The sequence below is a fragment of the Octodon degus genome, unplaced genomic scaffold (assembly GCF_000260255.1).
Source record: "Octodon degus isolate 3935 unplaced genomic scaffold, OctDeg1.0 scaffold00006, whole genome shotgun sequence".
Taxonomy (NCBI): domain Eukaryota; kingdom Metazoa; phylum Chordata; class Mammalia; order Rodentia; family Octodontidae; genus Octodon; species Octodon degus.
The window spans coordinates 17,025,479-17,046,243 of NW_004524582.1; the positions used below are offsets into that span (position 1 = coordinate 17,025,479).

Consider the following 20,765-nt stretch of genomic DNA (forward strand, 5'->3'; position numbering starts at 1 on the left):
TTCTTTATGCTTTTCAGCTGTGCTCTGCACATCATAAGACTAAATGATTAAACAAGGTAGACCACCCAAACAAGGCAACGGCAGAGGATGAAATCCTTAGCTAGAGAAGAGCCAGCTGCTGGGTATTTCTATGGTAGTCTTACTTCTGCCTGTAACTGGAACTAGGAAAACAACACATGTTTTGCTTCCTGGGCTTGGTATCTGAAGACGTATCTTTAGTAAGCTGAGTGATTAAAAATATAATGCTCCCCGTGGTCCACGCCTGTAAGCCCTGCACTCTGGAGGCTGAGGAAAGAGTCACCCTGAGTTTGAGGCTAGTGTGGTCTACAGAATGAGTCCAAGTTCATTTTGAGATACACAATGAGACCCTGTCTCAAAACAAAGCAAAGTCTAATGTCATTAGTGAAAATTCTGAGACTCTAAGATAAAAGTTCATGAAAATCCCATGATGATTCCCCAGCTGTGGCCATCACTCTAAGGGCTGTGTGGCTTGTGAGCGGATGTATGTGTGTAGGAGGGGTTGTACTGATGTCAGTGACTAAACATGCCCCTCTGTGTGCCTCCACAAGACTGGCTTATCTTCATGCCAATCTAATTAGCCAAGTTAACTTTTTCATCAACTTTTTTGGGTTTTGTAATATTTGTTTTTAAAAAATGGTTAATAAATGTACAGGGCTTAAAGTATTCTCTCATTTCGTATTACTAATGAAATAAATTTAAAGTTATAGGAGAATTCCTACTACTTTAAAGCTTTTTCTATTTATGGTTTATCTACTCTACTGAAAGACCTATAATTTTCATTATAAAAACAGTATATGTTTATGATATCTTTCAAAAGTAAAATCATAAGACAAGTATGAAATAGAAGGTATTAGTTTCTTTTCACAGCTACCTCCCTTTGCACTCAGAATTTCTGCTGTAACCTTCTAAAAACTGATAAAGTGTACCTCAGAGGATCATTACCTAGTATTTGACATAATTTATACACACACACCAAAGATTTAATTACTGACTTGACATATTGCTTTCCAACTCCATATTTGATCAATATTCCTTATCATGGACGCACAGTAAAACCTGTGTAGCTTTAAAAGAGGAAAATCAAAAGGAAAATCGTAATAGACTTAAAAGGCAACTAACCTTTTTCCACCTCATTCAGATTAGCAGCTGGCAGCGACAAAGACAGAAGAGACAAAAGACTTTTTACATTGCAATACAACAGTAGAGCCCACGAAGCCAACGTGCAGCATTAACAGAGAAGCCAGGGTGAGAACGTAAACTGCAATGAAGCTTAGAGTGCTTACCTACGTGAGCCACGGCACAGACACAGAGAGAATGAGGCCAGAGGTCAATGGCATCTGCAGGCAGCGCAAGGGCTCTGCCTCTGAACCAGGTGATACAATAACTAGAGACTTGCAGCTAGGAGTGTGCGAAGAACGGTTTGTGCGTGGGAGTCAGATTTGTAAAACTCAAACAGAAAGATAATGGTATAAAATGGAAAAGGTAAAGCATTCTGAACGTTTCCAGTGAAATGGATTACAAGACCATACATGTGAAATGGGCATCAAAACTTCCACTGCACTGAGTTTATTATCTAATCTCCTAGGCAAAAAGAAAGCTTAACTGTCATCAATTTTGTGTCATATTTGTGTGGGTCCCGTGTGGCTAGTTAAGATGCTCAGTCTTCAAAGAGTAGATTTGGGGTTCTATTGTGAGGAAACATGGTGACATACATTTCTCAGTCCAACACCTATTCTAATACTAGAGTCCAGCTGAACGTGTCATTTCCAATGCTGCAGTTTCCATCTTTCCAATTTTTCTTTGGAGCTTGTTTAAACAACAACATAAAAAATCCTTGAAAATTCACCAATGAGAAATGTTTTGCTCTTAAAAATGGCCATACTAATGATTTATTTTTTAAAATCTAGCCCCAGAACTTTTCAAACTAATGCTAAAAGTATAGAATTAAATTTTAAGTTATTTACATTTCAAAGTCCTACTTTTCTAATACTTGGTATAGTGATTTCAGTTTAGAACCACAGATTAAGTTTCAAAACTTAAACTTGACTATAGAAAAATACCGGCAATTAAGAAGCATGCGTTCAGCTGGCCTGCTAGCTCAGCAGACTGAAGCGCCTACTTAGGCAGAGGGCAGTGGCTGGGATTCGATCCCCGGCATGCCTTGCAGCCCCTGTGATGCACTGAGATGGTGATTGAGACTGGATGTGGTGGCCCCTGCGTGTAATCCCAGCACTTGGGAGGCTGAAAACAGGAGAATCACTACGAGTCCGATCTGCATAGTGAGACCCTGCAGGCCTTGTAGTCCCTGCCCTAAATACAGGAAAAAAAGAAAGAAAGAATTGTGCATTATACAACTGAACAGACAGTTCATGGGTTACAGTAGACAGAATAGCCTTGATGACCTGAGCAGAGAGGATTTGATGAAATTCTGGAGGCAGAGGAACAACACTACTCCCTACAATGTATGCTGCCAATCTCTCTCCCAAGAAAGAGCCAGAGTTTCCCCCTTTGAGGGGCCATTATCAATTTACTGAGGGTAGTTTGGTCCCTCAGGGTTTAAGGAATCTGGTGGCTCTTTTGCAATGTTAACAGTTTTAGCTCCATTTATAGCCAGCTCATCATGTAATGAGTCCTCTGCCAGACTTCTGTCAAATCTGTGAATTTTCTTCACTGACAATATTCTGTCCATTTTGGCCGTGCTGTAGAAGGTACATGCAAACAAAGCCGCCATCATGACTCTCAGGCTTTCTCTATGAGGGCTTATTTATTCCTACAAAGCACACAACTTTCTTATTATTTGCCTTCAGGGTATAGAGGTTAAAACCTTCCAGAAAAAGCATTTGCCAGTTGAATGAGTTTTAAACAATGACAATGTTATTACATTCACTGAACACAGAAGGGTTTCTTTTCACAGATCTTATGGTTATTAATTAGACAGCAAACTTGAATTTAAAATAATAGAGTCAAATTATAGGAAAAGTCTCCTGAATTGCAGACTTGGATGACACAGGGTAGAAACTCTACAGGATGATTTCTCCCTTTCTTCCTCTAAATAAAGGTCACTCATATGCTTCAGGTTTCAAGATGTGCACATGGTTCTTTGATATTGTACAAATATACTACTTTCACATTTACAAAAGCACTAGAGTTAAAAGATGAGCCATGAAATTTGCCTCTTAGGTATCATATTTACTGTCAAAATATCAAATTCTTCATGGACCACAAATTTCAGTCTAGGGTTATCATGGTAATATCGTCACATACTGTATGCCATGTACTTTCTCTTGAGTTCAGTATTTTTCTTGATTCTCTGCCTGGAGGAAGGTAATCCAATATTTGTAATAGCTGTAAATAAAACAAAGACTAAAAGAGTCTCCATTTTTGTCCAGAGTCAAGTGACTCTTGACAGACCATCATGGTAGGTTTTTGCTTGAAGACTTTTATAAATGGCAGAGTTTGTCTAAGAAGTGATTTCTCTAGACTTGAGTTTGTCGTGCTACTTCAAAGGACTAAATCTGACATAGAAAGAGGAGTGAGGCTTCATCATAGTTTTCAGAGAAAACTTAGGTTTCCTGAGTTGGGTCACTTAGGATAACAGGAAATATGTTTAATGTGAGCTGATGTAGGACAGGAGCTTGGGAAATGAAGTTAGGCAGGTAAGACAAACACTTAAGAAGGAGAGAGAGTAAGAGAGGGAGGTGGGAGGGGGGAGAGAGAGAGAGAGAGAGAGAGAGAGAGAGAGAGAGAGAGAGAGAGAGAGAGAGAAAGAGACAGAGACAGAGAGAGACAGAGAGAGAGAAATGAGGAATAGCAAATCAAAAGCCAAAACATTGGGCCCCTCCAAACCAACTCAGAAGTATCTACCACCATTGTGAATTATCACTAAAAATATATACATGATCCTGAACACAGCTGTATTTCTTAGCCCAGGTTTCATAAGGAAGGAGCCAATAATATCCTGGTTTCTATATTCAGAAATGCACAGAGAATGAGAATATTCTTTGAATGCTTGGATAATATTTGTTTGGTAAAGCCAAAGCAAGTTGGTTTGTAGAGGCCTGCAAAATTTAGTGGGTTCTTAAGCTTTTCTCTAATGATCAGAACAGTGATGGAGAAAGAGAACCATTTGTTCCTAAGAGAGTACTAAGGAAAAGATTTTAACGCAAACATAGGGCTTCTTATTTACAACAAAAGGAGTCCATCCAATAGAGTAGTACCTACATACCTTCAAAAAGTTATGGTAATTTTAGGGGCTCTAAAATCTATGGCCATAGGTCATTATCCAATATTGGAGATCTTACACAAGTGATACTGATTCTAGAAGGTCAGAACTATGTAGCACCTATATTCTTTTTAGCTCTGCCAGCATAGGTTTCTATTAGATATAATCGTTATGGTTTGTTAATGAAAGGATCAAAAAGTGCCCACTAACCATGGTAAGCACTTTGTACATGTAATATAATAATTGGTGATACAGCCTGATCTAATTTCTTCTGGAAATTCAGTGTAAGGAAACTATAAATTATCAGGTGTTTTACTGATGTTAAGAAGCTTACCTTAGAGAAGGAAGCTACAGAGACACTCAGATCTCAGTTATTACATTTGGACCTTATTGTTCTACTAGAATTTCTCATCATGAAAGTACTTTGCCATCAAGAAAAGAATGCAAACTTTGGGCATTCCAAAAATGTTGAATTTCCTATAAATACCTGGAAAATTTAAACATACAACATGTGTGTACTTCATATTCCCAATTGCTAAGCTTAGCCACGTACAACCAGTAGGTATTTCAACCTATGATATTCCTAACTGTGTATTGGAAATATGAAAATAAATATAATTAATAGAAACACCCAGCAAAAGTGAAATAATAGCTTTAAAGTGTGCGGAACTTCTCTTTTTTCTTACAAATAAAATATGCATCATTCTCTTTTCCTCTATCAGCTAAGGATTTGTTGAGAATAAAGATAACTGTGATGTTCCTTATTCATATCCACATTAATAATCAAACAAATATTCTGTCAAAATAGACAAATGGTAAAATTGATGTCAAGCTTCCAACAGATATGCTTGAATTAGAAAGAATTTCAGCACTTTGGATTGGCTTAGGTAATTCATCACCCAATGAAACACATGTCCACAAAAATTGTGAACTTATAAGACTATTTAAAGTGTTCTATAGCTTCCATATTGTTTCATTTAGATGGACAGAATTATTATAAATGAACAAACTATATGAATGAATAAATGAGTAGAGACATAAATTATCTTTAATGCGCAATTATGTTTTGACTATGTAAAGAAATACCTGATTTTAAATTATGGGTGGATGAGCTGGTTAGCAAAGGGAAAACTGCATGAAAATGCCAGTGAAATAAGGGAAAAGCCCTTTAGCCTGACAGCTGCTATACTGGTTAACACTTCTTTCTGGTGGATGCATGTATTGGTCTGAGATAACTGCTTTTTACTTTGGTTGGCTGAAGCCATCTTTAGGTGCTTTTGTTATTTATGCTTATATCTAATTTTTGAAACACCTACCAGTTACTGAATAATAGAAGCAATGTAGTAAACAAACAAAACAGTGCCCTAAATGTGTCCAAACAGATACACTAGTGGATGACATAATATTTCCTATTCTTCATACCTGTGTACTCTGGTGGGCAAAGGCACGTGTAGTTGTTAATTCCATCAACACATGTGGAGTTATTTTCACAGTCATTATCTTCACAGTCATCAACATTGACCTCACAGTTTTCTCCTTCAAATCCATCAGCACAAATACACCTGAAAGCCAAAGGGAGAAAGGCAAAAACAAAACAAAACAAAACGGAAACCATCTTTTTGCTGCATTTTAAAGGCATGCTGTCAAAATCCTGAAGAAAAAAAATGCATGAACACATTCAACCAGTATAGAGCCTTTAATTACAAGAAACTGGTTTTTAAAATGCTTTGAACTGACATGCTGCAAGTTCAATTTAAGGTAATTTCCAAGAAACAAGAAAACATTAAAGAGTAGAATGTACGCAGCTACAAGATGGCAAATGGCCCCATAGTCTTTAAAGTCAATAAACCCCATACATAAACTCAGCAAAGATCTCCACTGCTCTCATACTCTAAACCTAAATTGGGCTCTAGTGAAAAAATGTATGCTTCTCTTCAGAAGGAACTGATTCTGATTTTAAGATTTTATTTTATTTATTTATTTTTTTTGTATCAGGGATCGGACTTGGGACCTTGCACTTACAGACAGGCGTGTACGCTCCCATGCTATGTCACTGGCCCCTGAGTCTTATTTTTAAAAGTTGTATTATTTGCTGCTTTGTGTAAGCCCTTGGTGTTTTTTTAGTAGAAAGAAATTTGAAAACTAAATTATGTCTTCCTTATAATGTCCAAATGTGAATGTTTTATTTAATTCTCAGTAAAGACAACTTTCACCCTTGCATGAAGAGCCGTATATTTAATCTTGAACAAATACCAGAGTAATCTGTGAGTAAAGTCTAAATGAACAAAAGAGAATGCTGTAACAGAAGTGAAATATACTTCTCAGTTGTGATGTTTCTTACAAACTTTCATAGTAGATTAACATTCTAATGGGAAATTATTAGTGTCAATAAAATCTTTCATAATTCATTAAGTGCCCCTGAAGTAACTGCACTGTGTGATTGAATACTTCCAGATTAGAAATACTCACAGAATGTTTGTGTACTTATATTGTGAGTTGGGAGTGAGTCATTAAATTAGTTTCATTGGGACCCATATATTTGTCATTACAACCTGTCTTAAAGCAATCAGCAAATCTACTTAAACATAGGACTTTCCATAGGTTACTATTTGGCCATTAATTAGTATAATTGAAGCAACACACTGTCTTGCCCAATTTTGACTTGATTGGTTGTAATGCTTTGTGCACTAGCTCTTAAATTTTTGACTGTGGAGCATCTGGAGCTGGGAATCCTGTAGCATCTCCATCGGTTTTTAATATAGTCTCAGAGTGGTACCAATATATTTTGTCTTTATTCTAATGTTCCTTTTAAAATAATAACAAGGGGGCTGGAGAGATGGCTCAGTGGTCTAAAGCACCTACTTAGAACAAGCTTGGCAAGGCATCAGGGACCGCGGTTCAATCCCCCAGCACCACATGCCAGCCGGCCCCGCCCCCTGGTGGGCTGAGCTGGCCACACACACACCACACACAATCTCTCTCTCTCTCTCTCTCTCTCTCTCTCTCTCTCTCTCTCTCTCAAATAATAAATAAATAAAAAAAATAATAACAAGGGACTTAAAAAGAAAAACGTAGGTTTGTTTGGTTGTTTTAGCTGTGACACTTCAGACACAGATCTGAAAGCCTAGTGACCTACCAGAATCCATCCCTTTCTCCTTCCTTTAAGTGGCAGGTTCCTCCGTGTTTACATGGGTTACCGATGCACGCATGGATTGGGGTATCGCAGTCTTGCCCCTGGAGAAAGAGTCACCAAGTAGAGCTCAGTGCAGTGTAGTCCGAAGCTCCAAAGAAAGTGCAGTTGGATGACAAACGCATGGGAAAGAAAGCAGTGTTTTCAGGCCACGGCTCCCACATGGCCGTCACTCACCTTGAAGCCGTAGGGACAGGTGCACCGGTAAAAGTCAACTGGATCATTGTTACAGGTGCCATCATTTTTACATGGATTTGATAAGCAGGGATTGCATTTAGCCAGAATATTGACATCCACAGGACCTAAAAATTATTTGAAATATATAAAATTGGATGTTTTCTATTTGTAGTTTATCTGTTCTTTAACATCACAGTGAATTTTGTAATAAATTATTGGTCACATGACTGTATATGATTTTTTCTATATATGTTTCTTTTTCATGATGAAAGTCAGCAACATCATAGCATGTTCAAGATTGCAACAAGGAGTCCTTATCATTGGGGGGAACCGTGAAGCTTTCTGAACAAGAGGGGCCTCTGTGATGGTAGCTGATGTCATTAACAGCCAATGTTACCATGATACCCATGACCCAGGGTGAATCCATGTAGAGAATGAATCATTTCTGTAGATGCATTCCATGGCCACTACCTACACCTCAACCTGAGCCATCTCCATGGAAATGCATGCCACCGGTTTCAGAGAAAACTATGTGCATGGCGTTGAGTGTGGCTTTTGTAAACAGAAATCTATGACTGCAATTAAAAACAGCATAGGGCACACTTGCCCTGATAACATTATCTCAGTGTTGTCACTTTCACACAGGAGGTACAAAGCAATGCTTTGAATTCTTATTGTGGGGATAGAATCCAGGGTCTGCGTGTGCTAACTGTGCGTTCCAACTCTCAGTTATACCCAGTCCCAGCACTACTTTTTTTGATAGAGATGTTATAAGTGTAGGCTCTGTTATATTTTCCATCCCACCATTTGATTCAGTTACTACTTGAGTGACACAGTATATGAGGATCCCATATCTTATTCTCCAAGAATAGAATTCCATTGAAATGACCTCTATTTGTGGTCTCACATGATCCTGTCTTCAATGAAAGTTCACCTCCATCAATCTCCCATAAGTCCCATTTATATATTGATAAATGACTAGCAAGGTGTGTACAGAAATGCTCTTGGCAGCACTATGCTTCACTGATGCAACTTTTTGGTGCAAGATCCCTAGCTTTCCTGTTGATACCCATGTCTGGTTATGACAATGGTAGACTAACATTATTTTTACATATCAAATACAAGTATTTTATAGCATAAATATTCATTATAGTATTCCTGTCACCAGTCTACCATAGCTCTTTATCTTTATGGGAACAATAAATGATACCGGGGATTCTACGTCTCGTTACACACTATTCCTCACAAAGTTACTTGGATAATTGCTACCAGAACAATTGCATAATATTCCTTTGGCCTCTATGATCACTGGTGTAATCTTCTAAGAAAATGTGTTAAACAATTGCATGACTTATGCTCATATAAACTATTTTTCATAAACTGATTCTATAAATTAGAATTTACATTTTTAAGTTATACAGCAGTAATTTACATGGTGTGCACAGGGACTGCACCTCTCCTCATAACCCTTACTTGGTAAAATACTAGGACTTTTTCCAATTGTAGTTTTACATTACAATTCATAAAAATTTCTTTATTATGTAGTTTCCCTACTTAGAAAACAAAGCACGGCTAAAAAGCCTGTTGAAATAAATCTGCATAGGATTTGTGCTTCTTTTCAGGCTTTGGCAATGGATCCCAGGTTGTGAGATGACTGTTGGAAGGGTTGGTGAGGTGACAGCACCCAGGGATCCCCTAGGGCACTAGAAGAGTAAAATACCAATGCTAGTGCCCCTCCCCGCAATGCTTCTTGGTAACAAACTAACTGCTACAATCTCTGAAAGAAAAAGCAGAATAGATTTTCTAGGATGAATTTTGAAGTGAATCTCATAGAAATTAAAAATCTCACATCCTCCATCTTACTCATCAAAGGCCAACATTCACCTATTCAGTATATGGGATAAATTAACAAGGTTGATTATCCAAAAAAGTTAATTAAATTAACACAATACCTCAATATGAATGGTTTTGCATTGGCTAAAATCATACTTAGATTCAGCACTAGGGAAAAAATATCCAATTTCACAGATCCTTTAGTTGAAGAAGAAAATACAAACATCCAATGTGGAACAAAGGTGTGGGCTATAGAACTAAGAATATCTACCATCAAAATACAGGTCTGCACAGCCAAGGATGCAAGCACTTGTCTGGCTCCTTCCTGAGGCCTTGAGAAAGCATGCCTTTAGTACTTCCATGTTTTCAAACACGTAAGAATCTGATTTGAATAGAAGAGTTCAGGGTTGACACTACTAAGTTCATTATGGAGCATGTGATATGTTTCAGCAGTTATGTTTCAGCCTTTAGGTGAGAGGCTAGAGATTATTTTTCAGTAAAAAACTGAGTATATATGAGGAATTTAACAGAGTATATAATTAATAAAACTGCTGGACTCTGGTAGATGGTGTCCCCTTTATCACACACTCAAGACTTATATAATAAATGTCCACTGAACTGTACTGGATTTATCAGCACTATCTAATCCACCAGACATATTTAACATCCTACACTGCTAATTTTGTTGAATTATTTTCATGTCTGTCTATCTATCTCTCTATCATCTATCTCTCTATCTATCTCTCTATCTATCTATCTATATCTATCTATCTATCCATCCATGTAATTTTAATGACTGTATAAAGGAAAATTGTAGTCAACCTGTGTATAGTCAGTTTGGCTAAAAGAATCAAGATAATAAGCACTCTCAATACAGTGGTGTCTGCTGACAATTTCTTCACCTCGCCATCCTTTTCATTGGCATTTGTTTCAGGTATGTGGCAAGACACTCAACTATAACATCTGTCCCCAAATCTGGTGATGGCTACCATCCTGCTATCCCTCCCTTTCCTTCTTCTTTTGAAATAATGGGGTTTGAATCCAGGACCTTCACACTGAGCTTAATTCACAGCCCCCCTTTTATTTTTATTTGGGCACAGAGTCATGTTTCATTGCTAAGAGGCCCAAGCTCAGCGGAAGGTTGTAAGCCTGCTGCTTCAGTTTCCCAAAGTTCTGGTGTTACAGGTGTGCACCACCTTGTGTGGCTTCTGCTTTTTATATCTTTCCTTGAAAGTTAGAATATCAAAGATAACTTCTTATTTCTACAACTTGCATTTGAATACATAAAGGGTAATGCAAAAAAATGGTTTCTGTTCATATGAATTTCAAACAAATATCCTGTGGTAGCTCCAAATGTCTTAAAATGATAAAATAAATCTTTTTCCTATTTAGACAATCACAAGTATTTAATATTATTATAACATTTTTACATTTAGCTTGTTTCTCTAAATCTATATCTGTATTAAAATCCATTGAGACTATGTCTCGTGTGTTTGGCTATCTCTTCTCATGCATCTTTCTACCTGTATTTTGCTGCTTTTTTATTTTCTATTTTGATTTGATTTTTTTTAAAGAAATGTATTTGGTTGTTTCGGGGTCTCACTACACAGTTTGGACATGTAGTGATCCTCCTGATTTTGGCTTCCCCAGCACTGGCTGGAATCACAGGCATGTACCATTACACTCAGACTACTCTGGCCAGCTCAGCCCACCCTGGGGGCAGGGCTGGCAAAATATGTGGTTCTGGCCATCAAATCGAAGTCCCTGCACTTGCCTAAACTTGTCTAAGCAGACACTTTTGTCTGCTGAGCTATCCTGCTGGCCCCTCTATTTTGACTTGAATTTCAGTTTGTGATCTATTTTCTCATACGTCTTGCTCTAAAATCTTCAGATTCAAGGAGAATACTTTTAATTTGTTTGTATAATAAGATGGAATCACAAGTTAAGGATCATTTTTCATAAAGCCATCATGAAATGGGTGAAGCATCAGCATAGCTCTCGAGGAACAAACTCATACTTGTAGAACTTTGTGCACTCGGTTAGTCCAAGATTTTGACAAATGTCCAGGAATAAGAATCACACAGGTGTTTGACCATAGCACACAGTAATCTTGGGCTCTGAACCTGCATACCAGGAACTCACATTTGTAACTGTATTTGTCATATAAGTGTGATGCTAAGATAAGGGCAGTTATCTCATTGGGTGGTCTTAAGAGTTAGAGGAGATACTTATCAGTGACAAGTAGGGAAGCGGGTGGGATCAGGCACAGAAACATCATGAATTTTCTCCTCTCTCCCAGACCACAAAAGGTTGTTCTGGGTTAAAACGGAAGTGGAAGGAGGAAAGTCCTTTACTGACTTGTTAAAAATTTTAATACAGACAAGGACAAATTAGAGATTTCCATTTATATATACAACCAAAGTTCTCTGATCACCTTCTCTATGTGCTAGGAGATAATGAGATTTGGGGGACCTGTAGGGATGCTTTTGAAAACCATGAGGAACAGAAATGGGCATGAGAAGGTCCTTATCCATTGGGTCATATCACTGAGAGTTAGTAATTTATTTTTGTTATTAACACAACTCTGGGATGTAAGGGAGATCTGGCCACAACATCTGTCACCCCACTGATTGCCACGGTCGATTTGGCTGATCTGGCTGACTTGGTAGAGTCCTCTTCCTCCTTCAGTGCTCCAGGTGCGTCCTTGCTGAAGCAGCACGCTTGGTCAAAGAGGACCTCCCCCCCAATAGAGGAGGACCGTTCCTCGGTCAAGGGTATATATGTAGCTGCGTTCCCCTGTTAGAATCTCCAAACAAGCTCTCAAAAACACAGCTGTGATTTGGATACGGAGTGTGTACAGCCACCAGATACAACAAAGTAAGAAGGGAAGTTTTCATTGTCCTTGCATTGTTGCTTGAAGGTTAACTGCAATCATCAAGACTGCCTCATCCTAGGGCTGGCCAGATAGCTCAGCGGACTATGGCGAGGGCCTATAATCCCATTTGGGAGGCTGAACACAGGAGGATCACTACAAGTCCAAACTATGGAGTGAGACCCTGTAGACCCTGTACTAAAATACAAAACAAAACAACAACAAAAAAGACTTCCTCATTCTAAATGCTAACTGGTTACAAGAAATGCTAAAGTATCACCAACATATTAGCCCTTCTGAGATGAGTGCCACAAAGAAGAAAAGAAGTCTTACTTCAGACAGACAGACAGACAGTCAGACAGACATTTACTACTGCCACTGACATGAGGGAAGCAAGTCTTGGTTAACTGGATAAATTTAAGGTTTGGTTTTAAGAAAGCACTATAGTACCAGCTCTGTGGGTGGAGGTGTATTTAGCTTAATAATTCAAAGAGAAAATGAGAAGAACGTTTGGTTAATCATCTGTCTTTGTCACTTACTTTAATCTTTAATGTAAGAACTGCTGGACCTCAGATCCATTAAGGCTTGCAGGCAGACTTGCTTACTTGACTCAAATCACTAGCGATGCACCTGACACCAATGCTGCCACCCACTGAGAAGTAGAACTCACTTTGATTTATAACCAAAAGCTCCCGACAAAAATTTCTAACTTAAACGAGAGCAGGCCTTCATTCTGGCATCCACTGGAAGCATGAATCCCATAACAAACTCCTCTAGCGTTACCCTTTCAGAGCGGCAGAGGCCTATCAAAGACAACTCAAAAGACACATAGCTGATATTTGTTGTAAGGCATAATGAACTAAAAGGGGCTTTTATTTAAGCAGCAATTCTAATGCTGTCATTGCTCTTCTTTTTAATGTATTTGGTACAGGGTCTACTCTGCAGCTCAGACTTGTCATGATCCTCCTGTTATCAGCCTCCCCAGCACTGGGATTACAGGTGTGTGCTATCATGCCTGCACTCTGTGGCCAGCTCAGAGGACCAGGGGACGGGACCAGCAGGGCATGCGGTACTGGGGATCGAACCCAGTCCTTGCACTTGCCTAAGCAGGTGCTGATCTATCTCACCAGCCCTTGCATTTATCAAGCATTAATATCAAGGGAATCTTTGTTAAGTGTGTATTGATAAACCATTCTTTATCAAATATTTAGGGAACCTTTACATTGTTTCAGGCAGTAGGATAAGTTTTAGGATGGGAAAGCTTAGGGAAATGCCTGAGTTGCTGGAGACCCAGTTCAGCAGAGTAGGCAGACACCTATAAATGATAAAAGAATTTGCAGAATAGGAAAGTGTATGTTGAAAGATATATTTTAAGTTTCAGCAAACATTAATGAGGAGAAACCTAAGTGACCAGAAATATGAATTTGAAGTTTATAAAAGAAGTCAGGACTAGACATTTGAAGCCATGAAGTAAAATCCATTGAGAAAGAGCAAGACTAAGATAGAACACACGCACGCTTGTATAACGTAATATGTAAAGCAGAAAGGTGTCAAGGAAAGGAGAGGCAAGAGGCAAGGGGAAAGTTCAAAGGTCATTAAAGGAAGAAGGAACGGAGAACAAGCACAAAGCACTGCACTAGAGCCATGGACGCCAGCGAGGTGGCAGCCGCGGATGCCTGAGTGTCTCGGCTGACAGCTGGAGATGGTATCCTGGATGAGGGATTTTACAGTGGCATGAGCCTACACGACATAAGAGGGAAAAGTGCGAAAATACTAAGAATCACTCATCTTGAGTCACCAGGCTTAGGCGTTTGCTGTGTCCTCCTGTGACCTGGGGCCAGCAAGTGAGCTTTTTAAGCTAAATGGAACAGGGAAACATATATGTACTGTATCAGAGAGAACATGGGTGCAAAGTGTTCAGGCATGGGCACGAATGTTGATTCTCATTATCTATTAAGATGAATGTTGACATTCTCCCAGTTTTAAATGGTAAAAAAATGTAGTGAAGAATGACCCCTTTTATTTAAAAAAAATGCTGATAACACTTAACTGTGTATAAACTTAACTTTTTTCCCCCTTGGCTAGTGGGAAAATCACAATCTTTTTTTTTTTTTCAGAACCAGGGATTGAACTCAGACCCTTGCCCTTGGTAGGGAAGCGCTTGTTCCACTGAGCCATCTCGGCGGCCCCTCAATCTTCTTAAAGCTATTTCAAAGTTGTATGTTAGTGTCACTAAATCTGAAAATGCATAAAGGGTTTGAGTGAGTTCTAAGTATGACTTCAAAACTGATCCAATAAGTAACTTTTTCATTACTTCTCCTTTTGGATAAATTATTTAATCATTGTTATACTTAGTTAAATGGCCCATTGTAATATTAGTCAATAATTTTGAGATACAAAACAAAAACATCTCATTCAAGCTTGCCAAAAATTTGCCCCCAAAGATGTTGCTTATCCTTTCTGAGTGACAGGGAATTTCACTGGTAACTCTAGAATTCATGGGATTCTCTGTATAAATCAGAGAAAGAGCATGAACAAGGGGTGGTGACCGTTAGCCATTTCAGGAATCACAAAGTTTTCACCATTTTTTTTTCTTACTATTGAGTTGGCTTCTACTAAAGAAGCAGTGAAATTCTTTAGCAGCCATTCCTGCCCTTTTCTTTGCACTCAACCACCCGGCCACTTGGGCCTCCCTCTCCCTCTCCTCTGTGCTCTATTCTCAGCTGCACTTGCCTCGCAGCAAGAATTGGAAGATCACCTGTAGCACCTGGTGGTGGCATTTCGATGCCATCACTGACAAGTCTGGGTACATGTTATGGATGGCTTATGCATATTTCCATCACCAAACTTCAATATGACTTTACTATGATCGATTTAATGTACTTTCTCATAAAACACACTTTCTATGAGAATAGGAGTTTAATTCTGTGTTGTCTATAGTACCCTTCACACCACAGGACTCTGCCTGGTACCCAGTTGAATTCTTTAAATAAACCAAAGAAGCTATCATTCATTTCCAATACAATGTTCACTCATTTAAATGCTTACACACTTAATGAATTTCTGACACATGAAATAAGGAAACAGTTTAGTTGTCTTTATAGCTAAGCAAACCTCACTAGACCAGGAGAATAAAAAAGAAATGTTAAAAGCTAGCAATGTTGCATGCTTTTTGCTACTTTTCTCAATTTGTCACTTTTTTCTTCAATAAAGCATTACAATATATTGAACTACAGATAAGTAAACATGGATTTAAATAAGGAATACTTCCTACTGTAGTTGAGAATTACACACTGGCAATTTGGGGAATTTTTACTTACACATATTTCATAAAACACACACACATCGCGCCATGTACATTACCATGGGCTAAGTTAAATTAAAATAAGAAAATATCAAATCATGAAATATTCAAAGAAACATTATGTTGTTGCTTACGAGCTCATAAAGCATGCATGTTCAACACCACAGAACTCAGGAGATTTCCCTGAGTGAATTATTTTAATTAACAGATTAGAAAATTTTGCTTTCCACTAATCTATTTCTTATGAGTAAATAGTTTGTGGAACACATCTGAGGACAGTACAACACTTGCCTGTTCTCAATATGATTCCAGAGTAGGGTGACGACCTTATTAACAGTGTTCATTTGTTTAGGCCATTTTTACTGAAAATTATACAGTACATATTATCATAAAGCTTTAGCTTCAGATTGAGGGTTCCCGTTTGAATCTCTCCAGCAGCACAGTGATTCTGAATAAATTACTTATTCACTTTAAGTACAAAAGTTTTGTTTGTCCAATGGGAAAACAATGTTTCTTGCATAGGAACAATATAAAGATCAAAGAATTAAATTTCAGATAAAGTGCTCAGCATAACGAAAAGTGCTCGAAAATGAAGTGAGCGATCACTGTTATTTTTGTTATTATGTTAATAGTAAAAGCAGGGCACTGGCAGATTGTCATTCTGAATCGTCATAAATCTTGAACTAGCAGAGAATTAATAAGACAGTGAAACTTCACAATATTTTGACAAACTCTGACACAAATGCAAAAAGCATTATGAATCTCAGGGCTTGCTATCGCTCTAACATTATATTAAGGTATAGAAAACAATAAATCCGAAGGTCTGCTAACTGCTATTGCAGTATATTGGTTGGCTCTCCAATGTGTATGCTGGCAGCACCAGTGTTGTTTGCCATTCAATTTAAAATATACCTTGAAAAATATGCGGTCTATTGATTTGCTAAGGAGCTGAGTGTTAAACCAAACTGTCAGGCTTCAGCTGGCAAATCTAGGGCTTGCCAGCATCTGTCAGGGACTGAGCCTCGGCTCAGTCTGAACGCTCCTCCCACACCCTTCGCTCCTGTGTCTTTGTCCACCTGGTGAGACAGCCTCGCCCTCAGCAGGTTGTCTGAACAAGAGGCTTCTACACACCTGTAATGAAGTCTTCTGTCAGACTTCATTGCACTACTCAAAATCTTAGCCATGACTCTCGTGTGGATATTTTAAGTGTAGATTTAAATAACATGGAAAAATTCATCTCCTTTATGAAATTAGCCACACGCTGGTTGCTCAATCACTATGTGTGCCTAGGGGCTACTCTATCAGGTGGAAGAGGCAGAAAACATTTCCTTCACTGCAGAAAGTTGTAGACAGCAGGGCTGATGATAATCAGTTTCTCAAGCTTATTCCTATTTATGCATCATTAAGTACACAAGATGCTATTGTCATTCAGTGAAAATACAGGTACAATTAATCAGCCAAATCATGGATTAAATGCACAGGCACGCACTGTGTATATATAGGACTTCTGAGAGCATCAAATAAATTTATGTGAACCATGATATCATAAGAGTACGATGAAAGGGGTAATTTTTCAAAATTGTGTCATAATTTTTAAAGGAGTCTCAGAAACAGAAAGGAAGAAAAGAAGATGGAAAGGTAGCAAGCAAGAAAAATAGTAAAAGAAAGAAATAGCTTTGAGAAATTGTACAGTTAAGACATACACTCAAACATCACTATCCTTAAAAGTGAAGTAAGGGTATCCCAGGCCATAGAGAGGCGTAACAGAATCAATTTGTAATTTCTCAACTTTCCCATGTAATCTGCTGGATAACATGCTTAAAAATGAGATTTTATGCTCCTTTTCCCTTCGCTTCTACCCCTTGACAATCTTTCCTCTCCTATTTCACCTGTCCATCTACCAAAAACTTAGCATGGTGTACTACCTCAAGGAAACATCTAGGATTACAGAAGAACAATTTAAAATAGCTTGTACTTATGAAGTTCTTTTAATCAATGCATATAATTACATAAAGCACTGTATTAAAAGCTTACTTTTAGTTTTTAACATCTTATTTTAAAGACACATAAATATCTGTCCTGTTTTCATTCATGATGCTGTAGTATTAAAGACAATAATTAAATTTAGAGGGGCTGGAGAGATGGCTCAGTGGTCTAAAGCACCTACTTAGAACAAGCTTAGCAAAGCATCAGGGACCGCGGTTGGATCCCCCAGCACCACATGCCAGCCAGCCCCGCCCCCTGGTGGGCTGAGCTGGCCACACACACACACCCCTCTCTCTCTCTCTCTCTCTCTCTCTCTCTCTCTCTCTCTCTCTCTCTCTCTCATAAATAAATAAATAAATAAATAAAAATTTAAAAAAATAATTAAATTTAGAGAAAAATATAAAAGTAGGCTTTTGATAGCAAGAAATTAGAAAATCCTTTTGCAAAGCTCATTTTTTGCTACCAAAGAATGATAAAATGCTATTTCTAGCAATAGAAGTTCAAGAAAAAAATACAGAAGTTTTTGGGGGTGGGACAATGTAATATTTTCAGGAGGATCTTATTTTTGTTTCTTTTAGTATTCAGTCTGGTATTAAGATACCATCAAACACATTTAAAAGATCCGTGGAAGAAACATATTATAAATGTTGTAAAATGTAAAATCTGCTGCAATTGCAATTTCACACAGAGGTATGGAATAAGCATTAGAAATGTCAATTTTAAAATGATTGGGACTAAATAGATTTTTTGAAAATTCCTTCTTCATCACAAATCATGCACTGTATGCTGTCATTCCTTGAGGGAGGTTCATGCTTTGAAATGCTGTATTACAATTAAATGTCAACCTATATTGAGTTAGAGTGCGCAGGCCCAATTATACCAATTCATTCAACTCTAATGAAATATTTTGAGGTTCATATTTTTGTTTCTATCTGAGGAAGAACTTGAGATACAGACTGGTTAGGTGATTAAGTTAGTGTTACCTGCCTACCAGGAAATGAACCTGGGATTTCACCCTAGCTGGCTTGGAGAGAGCATGCTTTAATCAGTCTATTGCCCAGTGTCACCTACTACAACATGTCCTCTCCACATAAATTTTCAGTTGTTGTAAGCTTATTTTTTTTTTAAAACCATACTAGCAGGTCTTTGAAGGGATGACTACAGCTTATTTCTCTCTGTGGTCTACAAGGCATAGGATTTAGTTTTACATATAAAACATGCTTATTCAACCTCTGAGGATTATACATTTAGAAATTTCAACAATTTTTTTTCCTCTACATAATTTTCATTGAGTCTCTTGAAACATCTATGATGTAACTTCTACCCTGTTTCATGGGAGAAATCTAAATTCATTTATTTGACTGTCCCAAATGGAAAGATACACAAAATAAATTTAGTTATGTTCTTTGTAGGTGGTGTAATAAAGGGTTAATTTTATTTCTTTCTGCAGAAATAAAATGTTTCTGTTTACATTTTCCAAGTTAGATTTTAGATTTTTTTCCCATTCAGATTTTTTGCATGTGTTACTACTGCAATAAGAGAGGGCAACAGTATTGCTATAAGGTGCCATTTAGAAGTCACAAGTACATCCAGGGGAAAGGGAAGGGAAACAAGGAGGATGAAGGGTATCAACACAGGAAGTCAGCAGCACAGGATGCAGGCAGGTCAGAGGTATGGCTGGAGCCCGGGGGAGCCCATGGCCCCTTACCTGGTGTCAGGAAGCCGCAGGGCCCTGGGAGCCCTAAGGGCAGGGCATGTTCAGACAAGGCAAAAGCAAAACATTGTACTTATTAAAGCATGTGAAAGGAATATCCAGCAATTGTATTCTCTGCATTTGTACTTACATTTTCAAGAAAACTTAGTCATGTCTAATCAATCAGTTTTGGATTTTTTTTTTTTTTTTGGTAGTACCAGGGATTAAGATCAGGACCTTGTGCTTGCCAAGCAAGCACTTATTCCACTCAGCTATCACCTTGGTCTCTCGTTTTGGATATTTTTTTAAAAGCCTAACTTTTTCCTCGATCATCTCAGGTACCTTCTGTCTCCGTTAGGGACAGGTTGAAAAGGAATACTTGAGGGGCTTCCCATTGATATCTTCAAAGTCTAGCATCAAATGGTCCTCTTTTGCTTTTCTTTTTCAATTAGCTATTTTTTTATAAAAGACATACAAATGAGGACATCGTACCTTGACATAGAAACTTTTTTGAGGGAGTTGTGAGCAGCAGCTTATCGGCCATTTCTCCCGGACCTGCGCAGCGGGCGATTCCTGGTTCCTTATATTCCGACTTCACCCAGTCGGATAGCCACTGCATGTTACAATCACAGTAAAGAGGGTTGGCTCCAATTGCTCTGGAAAAACACCACGGAAGCACACACACACACACATATACACACACACACACACACAAGTACAGAAGGATTGTTATTTCCTAAGGGAACAGAAGTCAAAGAGATGCTAAATAGAAAATCCCCACGGACATACTGATGACAACAGAGAATACAATGTGAACACTGGCAATTCCCTGAACTACGTAACAGAAGAGATTTAGTGAGTTGTCAGTGCTTTACCACTTACCTCGTCTTCCCAGGATCGTCTCAGACTTAGGGAGGAGGTTTATGTTGTATTTAAGGATTGCCTAGGGGGCACTAACAATTCATTGTTTTAATTTTTAATTCTTTTTTTTCAGCTATGAATTTGTATCCTATGGTCTCACTACGCAGCTCAGACTCATAGTGACCCTCCTGTTTTCAGCCTTCCCGGTGCTCAGATTACAGGCATGCACCGCCCTTCCTGGACTCAGTCTAGGCTCAGCATTACCTGTACACAGGGATGACACAGCAGGCTGGACTGGGGTTGAACCCTGGTCCCTGTGCTTGACAAAGTAGGAGTTTAGTCGGCTGAGCTATCTCACCGGCCGTCAGACTAACAATTCTTCAATGTATCAATTATATCCTGAGAATGCAATCATTGAATAAGTTTCTGGGGACTCAAATATGAATAAGCATTGTTTTTTAAGTCCAAAAACTCACTAAAGAGATTAACATATAGTCCTCCACAAATACTTTTCATTTGAAGGTCTAATGGGTGTATTTACAATGTGCTTTGGAAAATAAGTCAACTTTCTGCAAGGTGGGGCAGGTGGTGAAGAAAGGCTAAGTT

At 38.3% G+C, this 20,765-nt stretch overlaps 1 protein-coding gene across 1 annotated transcript in view; it reads right to left on the reverse strand.

Moving 5' to 3' along the window:
• Positions 1-20,765, reverse strand: part of Slit2 (slit guidance ligand 2) — a 390,230-nt gene that overhangs the window by 41,230 nt on the left and 328,235 nt on the right. Inside the window, exons 25-28 of the mRNA XM_023723851.1 lie at positions 19,791-19,954; positions 7,611-7,735; positions 7,380-7,477; positions 5,666-5,805 (exon numbers count right to left, since the gene is read on the reverse strand). Of these exons, the coding sequence (XP_023579619.1) occupies positions 5,666-5,805; positions 7,380-7,477; positions 7,611-7,735; positions 19,791-19,954 (527 nt within the window). The remainder of the gene's footprint in view (positions 1-5,665; positions 5,806-7,379; positions 7,478-7,610; positions 7,736-19,790; positions 19,955-20,765) is intronic.